Source organism: Ochotona curzoniae, unplaced genomic scaffold, assembly GCF_017591425.1.
Source record: "Ochotona curzoniae isolate NIBS_2020 unplaced genomic scaffold, NIBS_Ocur_1.0 contig_1014, whole genome shotgun sequence".
Lineage (NCBI taxonomy): Eukaryota > Metazoa > Chordata > Mammalia > Lagomorpha > Ochotonidae > Ochotona > Ochotona curzoniae.
This window is the reverse complement of record NW_024464920.1, coordinates 40,000,001-40,013,599: the sequence shown is the minus strand read 5'-3', so window position 1 is coordinate 40,013,599 and position 13,599 is coordinate 40,000,001. Positions and strand designations below refer to the sequence as shown.

The 13,599-nt window shown below is 39.4% G+C and overlaps 1 protein-coding gene across 1 annotated transcript in view; it reads left to right on the top strand.

Annotated features, from left to right (window-relative positions):
- CUNH12orf42 (chromosome unknown C12orf42 homolog) overlaps window positions 1–13,599 on the top strand; it is a 109,680-nt gene that overhangs the window by 38,816 nt on the left and 57,265 nt on the right. Inside the window, exon 3 of the mRNA XM_040987993.1 lies at window positions 8,251–8,319. Within this exon, the coding sequence (XP_040843927.1) occupies window positions 8,251–8,319 (69 nt within the window). The remainder of the gene's footprint in view (window positions 1–8,250; window positions 8,320–13,599) is intronic.

The window sequence follows — 13,599 nt, the reverse complement described above, 5'->3', positions numbered from 1 at the left end:
CATTCTTGGATCCATCATCTAATCTTTTCCATTTTCTTATCTGAACAGTGATCCTATATCCTATATCCTACTCTACAGGAAGTAGAGTAGGAATGAATAATAAGATGTACTCTAACAGTTTATCACTTTGCCCTATGGCTTTCAAGAGCATGAACAGATGTGAACATACAGTCTTTTCCTTTGAAATGCAAATACAAAAGTCAGTTATATAGAGAAAGGGAGAAACAGAGAGTATTTCACCCACTGGTTCATTCCCAAGATAGCCACAATGACTGGAATTGGGTCCAGCTGAAGCCAGGAGCTTCTTCTAGGTCTCCCACGCAGGTAGCAGAGGTTCAAGCATTTGTGCCGATCATCTGCTGCTTTTCCCAAGCTAGTAGCAGGTAGCTGGATTGGAAGTGGAACAGCTAGAACATGAACTGGTGTCCATATGGGATGCTGATAATTGCGGCCAGCAGCTTTACTTGCTATGCCACAATACTGGCTGGAATCTTTGACTTTTAACTTGGATTTGCTGATCTAAAAGGACAGAAGTCAGGCTGCCCTGGTTTTCAAGGCTAGGATCATTCCGGAAGTAGCCCTTCTGTTTTTATTGGTTATGCTTTCCTTGCTGCTCTTGTTGGGACAATTTTTAGCCTCAAATGTCTTTCTTACAGCTTTTTCCAAGACATACCTAGGACAAAGTTAATATTATAGGGGTTTATGTGTCCCCTTCTTCCTGGGGCTTACTCATATCCATGATAGCCATGTCTACCTGTCAATTAACTTTTTCCTGTGAATTCTGGAAGGATCTCCAGACAGCTGCTGTCCAGTTAATCTGAATTGGTGTCCACATTGAAGATGATCCATTCTCCTGATCTAACAGCTCTATAGGAAAAGTCAGCCCACAAACCTGAACACACGAATCTTGACACAAAGACACAGAGAGTGAATTACTCAAGATATTAAATTGGTTGTAGAACTAAGATTAACTTCTTGGGTTTTTGACCTTAAAAAAAAGTCCCTGTAGTTTAAGTTTTCTGTTTTTGAAAAGATTGTCTCCCTGGGAATGGGTGGTCAGGGAAAGCTGAGTTTGTGGAGTTGTCCAACTGTGGGCTAGATGACAATGGGATGAGATTGTGTTGTGGGAGGGGGAATTCAGACATCAACTGGGCTGTTAAAGTGAATGCTCTGTAAGACATCTTTTGGGCCCCAGCTTCTAAGATTCTTTTTTTGCGTCACTGAAGAATGTAATTTCCGAAACAAAAAAGTGTCTCAGGAAGTAAGTTCCATGTCTGGGACTCATTTGTAATTAGGCATTCAAGACTTTAAATAAAATTTGGGTAATTAACTTTTGTCTGGTTTCCAGAAACACATTTATTACTTATGACCCTGTCAATACATTATACTTATTATAAGATTCTTAATAGTCTTGTAAAAATTACGGCATATAAAAAATAAGAATCACTACAAAAATATTGAATATTTTAAAGTCATAGAACTGACAAATGCATGATACTTTTTTAGCAGGGAGGAAATCTATTTTTTTGCAACTTCCTCTTAAAATAAAAAGTTGACAAGAGAAGATAATTCTAGAATATGAAATGTCTGAAGTATACAGCTGTCTACTTTTGACCACAATGATTGTTGAATAGATTTTCAAGTTTGTTATGGCATCAAAATATGTTCTTACTGAACTTAAAAGCCATAGTGAGTCTCTCTTGTCTCCTGTCTTCTCCCTTGCAGTGCTGTAAATCTAACTTCTGCCCATCCTATTGTTCAGAAAAAAAGCAGCCATATTGTGCTGATTGCTATTAAATTAAAGCAGGAGGGAGAGACACAAATGTGGAAGCCCATCTTACCAGCAGGGATACCACTATCTTTTATTTTGCAGTTGGGGAGGGTCAGAAAGTCATGGCAGGCATCTGACCCCCGATAACCTCTTTGATGCTTCTGTGTGCAGGTTTTTTTTGGGGTGGGGGAGAAGAACTTAATTAAATACAATTGAATTTCCCTGCTAACATTGCCACTGAAAGGACTCCTTTTAGATGGCTTGGTGTTTGCTGGTGAGGAACAAACAAAGATGCTGCTTTTGTTCCTCAAAGAAAAGTTAGCATATGTTAGTTAAGGATTTGTGATTTCTTTTGACTAGACTGCAGGTTCCGCAAAATTCAATGGGTCTTCTAAAAGGATAGCTGTGATAATAGGTGAAATAGGCGATTAACTAAAACTCTTCTTCTTGTTAGTAATTGTTGCCAAAGTTAATCTTTTTCGGAGTTTACGGTGTTTAATCACTACTTTAAAATTATTATCATTGATTTATAATCAAGTGGCTAACTTTTGGGTGCACAAAAATGTCCTTTGTCTAGTTCTTGGATTCTGTAACTGACAGAGGAAGAGAGGATGTGCCAGCACCTGTAGTTTAGTGTTCTTTCGCTAGAAAATGGTTGAAACAGGAGTTGACAAAGCCTATATAATTTGGGCTTTTGAACAGTTAGTTTGTATATTCAATGTTGTGCAAGAGAGCTGTCTCCAAGTAATACTTCAATAAATATAAAACAATAACTATATAACAGTGTTAATCTGTTTGCCCACTACTACCTTGAGCTTCTTAAATGGGTGGCTGACAATTAGAAATTGAGGAACTGATTTTAGAATCATGGTGCACAAAGAATAAGTTACTTAATTTAAGTTTGAATTTTCCTATTTATCTTCAGAGAAATGAGGTTTACATCTTCTGAGATTCAAAGAATCTTTTACTCCTTGATGACTTTGTTTTCCTTTAAGAAAAAAAACTAGTGCTTACGAATTGATGCTTTTGAATAGTTTGTGCTAAGCCTATTTTCTCACCTCCATACCCTATCTCTCAACTTCTCAGCTGCCCTAGGTCTTTCAATTTTTGGAGAGAAGAAAATCAAAACTTAGCTTTGCTAGCCTGTCTGGCTTCTGCCTCATCTCTTGTCCTCCAGTGACAGTTTCAGGAGATGCTAAAATCATTGTGTGCTATACCCAACGCCTGTATCCCGCTCCAGTCTCTTTCTAGAATTCTCTGTTCATCCTTGTACCATGCACTGCGTATGCCAGCTGAGTGACCAACAATCACAGTCACCAGCTAACATTGGAAAGTTGTGCCCTATGGGAGGGCTCTGGGTAAGAGGGTAAGCAACGACTGAAAACCAGGAACATTTAATGGCCAAACAAGTCACGGGGCTGGATCTGCCAAGAGGGGGCGCCATTTTAAAAAAATGCTGCCAAATATGTGGCTTTGCTAGCAATTCTCTTCATGCAGTCTCGCATTTTCCCACCTGAATTTTCTTTTCCAAAATTATACTCTTTCAGAGATAATAAACAACCAAGTTCGAGTAAAATATCAATTGCCAAAATTTTTACTTTTTAAAATATGAGAAATAAGCAATACTCAAGAGTAAAATCTGTGAAAGGGCTCAAAATTCTGGGTCAAGTAGGAAGTCTGCCCACTATACTCTAAAATCCACCAGGGGGTTGGTATTTTTCTTTTTCTTTTTTTTTTTTTTAAGATTTACTTTATTGGAAAGGTAGATATACAGAAAGGAGCAGAGACAGGAAAATCTTGCATCTGATGATTCACTCCCCAAGCAACAGCAATGGCAGGAGCTGAGACAATCCGAAGCCAGGATCATGAAGCCTCTTACTCCTGGTCTCCCATGTGGGTGCAGGGTCCCAGGGCTTTGGGCCATCCTCGACTGCTTTCCTTGGCCACAAGCAGGGAGCTGGTTGGGAAGCAGTGGTCTGGGATTAGAACCAGTGCCCATCTGGGATCCTGGTGCATGTAAGGCTAGGACTTTAGCTGTTAGGCTATTGTGCCAGGCTTGAGTTATTTTTCTTTGTTTTTAAGCAAAATGCCAGTTGAAGGAAAGAAAGGTAAAGGACAGGCTCTTTGCATGCCTTGACATGTCAGCCTCTTGTCACTTGCTGGCTCCAACTGCACAATCCAGTCATCCTGAAATGAGTATGGGGGATTCTGGAGAATCACGGACAGGACACAGACTTTGCAATAAGATAGATGCACTCACATTGCATCCATCTCAACCCCACTACTTAATAGTGACATGATGATGGGTGCCATTAAATTCCTGGAGCTTCAGATTTTTAATGTGCCAAACATCTGATGATGACGCAGTGATTGCTCCACAGTCTTCTGGTGGAGACTGCAGGGAGCTAGAGCATGGTCAGTGCTACTGTTTCACCTGATTGCAGTTAACATGGGAGTTAACATGTCCTTTTCCGGTTCTAAACTTTGCCCATGCTCATCCTCTACCAGTGACAGTCTCACTTTCTCTAATTCAGGGTTGAGATCAACTCTTCCAAGAAATGTTTCCTGATATTTTTCATTTGTCTAACCATTTCTTTTTCTGCAACTCTTTATACCCTTTGTTCTGCTCTACTGCAATTATCCTGGGGAAGCACTGTTAGGATTATGCTTCATTTATTTTTATACTCTTTGTGTTGAATGTAGTGTATCGCATATCAATAGTTGTTTGATATTGACTATCTTGATTTCAACGATTGAATGCGCAGGCGAAAGGGCCTCAACAAAGCTGCAACAGCTCAGAAGCTTACAGGTAATGAGAAATACTAAGGACCACATCATGTTTTTGTATGCTTTATTTCCGATAGCTGCTCCTTTATTACTCATTTTTTCCCCATGATACTTTCTAGCTTTTTTTTTTTTTTCTTTCAGAGGCAATGAGTTATTTCTGGGACTTTGGTGGCCTGTGGTCTTGATCTTTCTAGTGCCTTAAGTCAGCTATCCACTACCAGGGTCAGTGGGTCAGTGACTTGCTGCATAGGAACCACTGTTAAATGGAAGCTTGATGTACAGATAGACTCCCAGACTTTGCTCTGGACCATCTGTATCTGAATCTGCATTTTAACAAGTCCAGTTCAAATGGGCAATAAAAAGTAAGGAATACTATATTACGAGCAGGTGTCTGTGCAAATAGTGTATCCCCTGAATTTTCTGCTATATACATTTACCCATTAAAATACAGGAACGTGTACTGGCCATTGCAAGAGAATGAAGCACTGTACTGGTATGTTGATAATGATTAATATATGTTAAAACCAAGAAGCAATTATCTGACCAAGGAACATCTAAGGACACATTCTATAATCATTCAAATATTTAGAAAGGGTTCAAATAGATGAGAAATTTTTTTTTAGCTTAATGTCTCTATCTGCTGCCTGGGAATAAAATGATTCTCTATTCAATGAGAGATCATGTCTTTTGAAAGACGTCCACTGTCCCATCATGGCAAACACATTTTGCATTTGGTAGCAGTTGGGTGACCTTCGCGCGGATTTCAAAAGCCATGCCTTGGTTTGTGCTTTCCGTTCCCAGTGGCAAAGCAAGTATTTGCTCTTAGCACAGTGGATGCCCAAGCACTTGGCAAATGTTTCCACAAAGCCAGCTGCCTTTTACAGATCCCCACTGGGAACTTTTCTTTTAGCTTCTAACTCTCCATGCTTATAAACCCTTAGTTGTGAATATTTGTTACATGAGAAGAGCTCATGAATCTTCAACCTTTTTTGAGGATGATAACGAAGTTCACTCTAGTTAGAAAAATTCTTTGATCTATGCTATGCTGTCTCCTGCAGCTGATCTTTCTGCTTGATGCGGAGAAGGATCCTCCCCAGCAACAAAGCTGTGGTTTATGATCTTGGAAGAAAATTCCAACAACGTTCATTTCTCATTTGAACACATCAGTAGAGTTTGGAAGCATTTTGGGGAGGACTACTGACTCATTTTATGGCCACAGAGACTTTTGTGTTTCCTTTGCTTTAGCACTAGATCGGTAATGATTTCTCCTTGAGTTTCTGTTTTATTTACTACAGTACCATATTCTCTCTTCCTTTTTCTTTCTTTCTTCTTCTTTTTAAAACAGAGTCTCTGAATGTGTTGAATGGCCAACCAGCCTTTATCGCCGTGTGCTAAATGAGTGTGGTCAAGCACAACTGTTGAGACAAAACTGCCAGTGACAAAGACCCGCTACTGAGATGCAGTGGTTGTCCAAAGGGCCTGACTGTGCATTGAGTGTTTACTCTTCACACAACCAATAGGTGGCTCGAGTTGCAGACTTGTGTGTGTGCACGCATGTGTGTGCATGCCTGTGCGCGTGAACAGAACAAAAACTTGAGCCCTCCAGCACATACCACCTGTTTTCACATCAATGCTGTTACAAAAGGTTTTTTCTTCCTTTAATTAGCTGAGCTGTCCTATTTTTTCTGGTAACCTGCCTCTTCTCTAACATATGGGCTGTAACCGTATTTCTTTTCATTAGACGCAAGCCTTGTTTGTCATTTATACCATACTTTTGCTTTTCTCTTTCATTTGTAATGAAAGAGAGGTTTTTTTCTATTATTTTAGAGCAAAGCACCTCTGGTTTATGTGGCGACTCTTGTGGCTTTCTAAATGCACTTGATTTAGCTTTCAATGTGTAATTACTGCCAAACAAGTTAATTGCTTTGTAAGTGTCCAAAATTCCCTGGTTTAATTTTGCTTTCATTTACCAACCTTCATTATACATCCACTGTTCAACATAAACACAAATGATTGTTAATGAATGCCTAATGCTATATTCATTAGAAAATCAGGTTAATGATTGGCAATGAATATCCAAGCTATTTTATTCTTTCAAGCTCTTTTTTTTTTTTTGGTTTGTTAATTACAATGCTTTTTTGTTTACAAAGAAATGCTACCTGTATTCTAGGCTTGCTTAAAAACTCAATGTAAAGCTTCTTTAAGAAATCATATAGCCCTGACACCTGACACCCTGACATCTGCTTCCTTTCTGCAGATATTTTCAAACTATCAGATTGAGTATATTCAGTTATTTATGTATCGCTCATGTGTCAAAAAAGTGGTCAAAAATTTTAGAGGTAAACACAGCCACAGAGCATGCGATTTTCTCGGGCTGTTGGCTACCACAAAGCCACGTGCTTTTGAGAACAGTAGTTTTGGGGCCACTGCAGTACACTGATGCTACCCACTCGAGCTGTTCACAACCTTCACTGCTCTGAGAATCTTCACTGCGAGAAGACCTGTGATAGAGCAAGGTAGAGTGAGACTCAAAAAAGTACTAGCACTTGGGACTGACCCCCAGGGTGAGGTTCCACAGTCAGTCTATCTGCTCCCTCTTCAGAAGACACCAGCTGTGTGAAAGTATGTGGGAAGAGTGCCTGCTGAGGAACCCACTCAGGTGGAGAACTGAGACACGTATCGTAAGCAGGCGGATGCTGCACCTGCTGATTCTTTTGTAAAGTGATGTTCCTTCCTTTCCCTGCAGACACGGAGTTGCTTTTCCAAAGTAGATTTTGGAGACCGCATTATGTGAGACAGGTTTGTGGGGTGAAGCATTGTGTCCACACTTTCGTTATCATATGGTTGTTTTATCTTGAAGAGCTTCCTCCTGCATCAAATGCAGATGTTGATAATTTAGGATGTTGGTAAATTAGGATTGTTAGACTTTGGGACTCCTTTTGGGATCTTAAGCAATGTGTGTGTGTGTGTGTGTGTGTGTGTGTGTGTGTGTGTCCTTTAAATCCTTGGTTTGATGCTTATCAGGTGCACGGTATAGAGTTGGGCTAGGGATGAAATGCAAAGGCGTGTTTCCTTCGTTTCATGGCTGGAGAAATCTGTGTGGCCCACGTGCTGCAACGTAAAAGCTGCATTTGTGATACAGTTTTTTCCAGTTACAGTACGTGGACATCTTTTTACCCCCCTCAATTATTTCCACCGGCTTCTAGCAATTTTAACTTTTTTTCTGTCACTTGGAGCCACTTTCTTGCTACCTCCCTCAGAGTTGGGCACTTGGTGTTCTAGAAGTCATTGCCTCTTCCAGTTTGCTCTACTTGAGAGTCTAGTGTCTGTCCACGTCTACATAATCCAGACTCTTAGGCTGCACACAATCTGTCCTTCATAACTGTTGTTGATATCTTGCTCGATGTGACTCTTTGGAATCCTAGTATTTTTGAGAACATGGTAATAGTGCAGTTATCCTTGCTTTCCTGACAAGTGGTATTTTATTTTTTCTGGACACTTGAGAGTAAGAGTTGTGATTTGGGCACCACATTGTCCTTTTAGCACTCTGGACACTATCAGATCCTTGGTGAGCAAATAGTCACTGTTTGAATGAAGCAGCATCTGCATCTAAAAATCATTCCAGAAATGGAAGTTTAATGGTGTGAGAACTCCTGAAGTGACTATCAAATGCTTTGTTTCGAATCTTTCAGAAATCTCCTTTCTATGTTCCCATTGTGAGCAGTGCGACCCTCTGGGAGAGAAGCAAATTGCGTGCAAATGTGAGTAAGCAGAGTGGTGCTGGGCAGGGCTGCCACAGCATCGACCTCTGGGGCTCTGGGGCTTACTACACAACGACGTGAATAAGCGGAGTGGTGCTGTGCAGGCAAGCTGCCATGGCATTACCGTTAATACAGAGCGTCTGTCCCTTTTTATGGTTAAACTTTATAATGGGTAAAGGAGGCATTTTTAAAAAACATTTTCAAATAAGAAGGATAGTAAAAGACATTTCCCATAGAATGTTGAGTCCCTGTCTGAAAATTACCCTATCTCTTTAATTCTTTACATACAGATATGTACACTTAAAAAAACTGTATCACACACTCTGAAAGCAAGAAGAGACAGCACAGTGCATCAAAAATTTTTGCTGTGACTGTGGCACGACACACAGAAAGAACAGCTTCATCTTACCTTTGTCTGTGTCCATCAAGACACAAGCTTCTTCTCCATCCCACCTTCTACCCTGTGGTTGTTAAAGATCTCTTGCTGAGAGGCGAAGTGAATGTTTATCCCTACCTTGTGCAAATGCATCTCTACAAATGACTAGGATGTGCACATGGTGATGGTCGCCATGGCTGGCCAGTCCAGTTGTCATGGAGCTGTGGAGGTGTCCCAGATATAGTCCCATCAGAGCTCTGTTTACAAAAGCAGACTTGGGGAAAAGAGAATCTTTTAGCCAACACCGAAATTTACTTCAAAGGACTCTAATTATCTTCATTTCCCTCTTACTTGCCCTGAGGGAAACTGCAGACAGGATCACTTAGCCCAGTCACAAATAAAGTCCCCAGTCTGTGGTAAAGGGGTGATTCTAAGTTAGGAAGTTTTATCTTATGCAATCTTCCTTTTTCCAAAATTTGTGCGCAGAATTGTCTCAAATTACTGCTTGCAGAAAAATAACATATGGTGAGTAGAAATAAATTTCAAGAGTGGAAATCAAGAGATCTGGAAAATCACATTTTAAGATTAAAGAAAAAGGCCAGCTGGAGGAAAGATAGAAAACATAACCTGGTTTTCTAACTGTTCCTACACTAAACCAGAGGAGTATGTCTAAATAAGCCACCTGCAACTTGCTGCTTCATTAGCTACTTTTCCATTTAGAAATTAAGTAATTGGCTTTTTAAGAATCTATGCAATGAAGAGATCCCTGCCTCCCTACCTGGACTGGAGAAAGAAGGCCGCTCTGATGTCCCTTATAATGTGGCTTTCAGAAGGCAAAGCTTCCTGATAGGGGACCACAGACCTGCACTCTGCAAGGAGTGGTACAGCTGACAAGCGTGTAAAGACACAGTGATAGAATGCTTCCCAGCTTTCTCATAAGCCTCATCTGGTGGCTGAAGTGAGGGCTGAAGAGCGAATGAAGTCTCCTGTGAGGTTAGAGGTGTAGCAGTTGGGTCCTCATTCAGCATTTTCATTTTGTTTCTTGCTCTCTCTTTTGCCTTTCTTCCTCCCAATTTATTTGCTTGTTTGAAAGGCAGAATTACAAAGAGAAAGAGGGAGGAGAGAACTAGAGAATCTTACATCCGTTGATTCACTCCCAGCCTGGAAACCAGGAACCAGAAACTCCACCTGGGTCTCCCACACAAGTATCAAGGGGCTGAAGCATTGGGATCATCTTTCATTGTTCTCCCAAGTACATTAGCAGGGAACTATATTGGAAGTGGAGCATCCAGGAGTTAAACTGTAGCTGGCAGAAGCTTAACTCACTGTACTACAATGCCAGTTCTTTTATACCTGGTCTCGTCCCAACTTTTTTCTCTCTCTTCTTTTTTTTGTATTGGTGTGGTTTTCAAGGAATTATAAAAATAGGACAAAAAAGATTGCAGATATGTATCTTAAAAATATTCTGTGTCATTTTTATAGCATATATTATAACTGTATATGATATATCATATATTATTATTTTATACTGTACAGTTCTTTTCTTATAGTGTAGCTCAAACATCATCTGTTAGAAGTTACAGTTATATATCAAATGACCTATATCATGTGTGTGTGGCTTTGTGTATATTCCAATATCACACCATATATATTGTGCTTGTTGTCCTTCTAACAATGGTGAGAGGGTTGACTTAAAGTAGCAGTAAAGAAGCCTATTACATAGTGAAAATTACGTATAATGGAAAGTTAGAAATTAAATAAATAACAGCTTCAGGTGGTGCAAACCAGGTGAAGTCTGGCTGTCAGCTTGAGACAGACTGAACTTACTACATTAAAGAAGAGAAGGAGTGTCCCTACAGTTCAATGGCATGAACAGGATTCTGCTCCTACAGAGCTTTATGGCCAATGGGTCGTTTCCTCTGTTTGCAAGATTGAAGCCATATTTATTTTATAGTAAGGAATGAAAAGAACCTGTTCCATTCCTTTAAGAAATTCACTGGCTGGATGACTTATGGGAGGCCATGAGTCCTATTAGAAAGTTACTCAAATGTTCCAAAGAGAGGGGTTAGAGACTGGAACTATTTTGGGATTAGATGGGTGGGAGGTATGTGGTTAGATTTTATAAATATTTTTTGGAGATGGAGCTGATATGATATCATAATGGATTGGATGTGGGATGTGAAGAAGAGGATGATCAGGAAGGAATTTCACATTTTCAGACTGAAGAAACAAGAGTGGGTGCTGGGGCTTTTAAGAGCAAATTTCTAGGGTCTAGCATGATAACTCAACTGGCTAATCCTCCACCTGAAAACACCAGCATCCCATATGGGCACCGGTTCATATTCCATATATTCCACTTCCCATCCAGCCCCTTGCTAACAGCCTGGGAAAGCAGTGGAGGATGATCCAAAGCCTTGGGACCCTGTGCCCATGTGGGAGACCTGGAAGAAGCTCCTGGCTCTTGGCTTCAGATCAGCTCAGCTCTGGTTGTTGTGACCATTTTGGGGGAGTGAACCAGCAGATAGAATATCTTTCTGTCTCTTCTCTATGCAAATCGGCTATTTCAATAAAAACAAGACTTAAAAAAACCAGAGTGAACAGATTGGTGGTGGAGCTGATCAATGGTTGTGTTTTTGAGAGTGTTGTTTTAGGTGGTTAGTGTTTAACACTGCTTTTGTTATAACTTTGTCTTGCATTCAAACCTAATTACAAAGGAAGCTGGGGAACATGGTCTGTTACCTGGGCACATTGCCACTTCAGATTCAGGGTACTGTTAAAAGAATGCAGTGAGACTGTATGTCAGGGTAATAAAATAGAGTTATTTACTAAAGGACTCAGTAATAATTGTAAGAGCCAAGAATATTGTCACTTAAAAATTACTTCTAAATTACTCATGGCTTAAGGGAGAAATGATGATGGAAAGGACAGAACATTCAAAACTGAATGGTAATACTAAAGAAAATAGGATGTAGCTCGAGTGGTCATAGAGGTGAATTTGTACCTTAAATTTTGAAATACAGAAAAATAGAGGCTGAAAATTAAAGGACTATTAACTTGAGGGATAAATCCAAAGCAAGCAAAAAGTAGGAAGTAATATACAGGGGGAATCCCAAAATAAAACACAAAAATACTACCAGAGATAATCGGCAGGATCAATTACTGGAGGAATGAATAAAATAAACGAATCTAACAAGATTGATCATGAAAAAAAATTTAAAAAATGAGTGAAAAGAGAAACATCAGGACTGATACAGTGATAGAGTGAAGGAAGAAAATCAAGAGTCAGCACTATATAGAAGTCATGATTGCATTAACTGATTATTTTCATCTAGCACAAAATATTGTGACCAGATGTGCCTAGTTTTTCCACATTAGCCAATTCTTTGACACCTGATGGGTGTCTTGAAATAATTCCATTCCATTTGGACAGTAACTGATAACAAGTTAAAGACTCAGGTCCATAAACTGCCTTTGGCTTCGGAGGCCAGTTGCAAGTTCCAAGTTGTTAGCTATACTTCTAATTGGTGACTGTACGTTGGGGTTTCCTTGGCTGTGTTCTTGAATTTGGTAATTTGCTAAAATGGTTCACATAACTCAGTAAATGCCTGCTTATCATGAAAAGCATGACAAATTATACAGATGAGCAGATACAGAAGGCAAGGGATTGGGGAAGAGGCATGCAGCTTCTGTGTCTGTCTGTCTGCGCATCCTGTCTCCCAGCATCTCTAAGTGTTTAGAAAAGTTGGCAGCTCTCCAAACACCACAAGTTAGAGAGTTGTACAGGGTAGAGGGTGAGGTTGAAAGCTCTAAACTTCCAATCGTGGCTTGGTATGTCTAGTCACCAGGATCCATCCAGAAGCTAATAGAGTTGCTTTGCTATAACCAAAGACTCTCATTCTAAACGATTAGAAGTCAAAAACACATTTCTTATTATATCATAATATCTTATATGCCACAAATTAAAGGCAATGTTGAGCCAGTATTCAGTAATTTCTACTGTGACAAAGATAGCATGCTATGCACTTTATGTAACTGCTTCATTAAAATTTCAAACGCCAGATACTCTTTATATAGAGAAAGAGAAAATACATCCAATTAACTTATTGTGATCAGGAAAACTTGTGGGATAGACAGTGAAGTTGCTGTCAGCCATGCTGGTTGCTGCCTGATACTCTAATTCCAATTCAGTTCCTTGTTAATATCCTAGAAAAGCAGTAGAAGATGACCCGAGAGTTTGGATCAATAAGACATTAACACTAAAAAATAAGGTATCAGGTGGTGAAAGGTAAAACCACTTACTATGGAAAAATTGACTTGTGGGAATAAAAATGGCAGTATTTATTATGTATCTTGAGAACCCAAGATTATCTCCAGATTATTAAATCATAAATGATTTAAAAATATAATTTAGTTTGGAATAATTCTAACCAAAAGAACATAAGACATAGGGAGAAATGGATAAAATGTTATTTAGGGATGCAACAAAGAGGCCGAATAAATGAAGAGATGCAACCTAATCAGAGAGAAATGTGGTGCTTTTAAAGCAAAAAAGCTGATCTTACAAGTTACATGGAAGATCAAGAACTAAGAGCAGATACAACAATTATGAAGAACAAATTATGGAAAGGTATCCTACTAGATTTCAAGATTTTTAATGGAAGATACAGCAGTGAAACAATGTCCTATTGGCTTAACATTGGCCAATGGAGCAGAGTAGATAATACAAATCTGTAACATGAAAGGGGGATGTTAGCTGCTAATGGAGAAAGGAAAGAGTATTTAATAAATAGTGTGGGTACAATGGGCTAACTCATAAACCCACAAAGAATGTGAAATTATATGTTTTTACATTTATAAAAAATTAAGCAGGTTTCAGACCTAGATGTAAAACTTTTAGAAAAAAT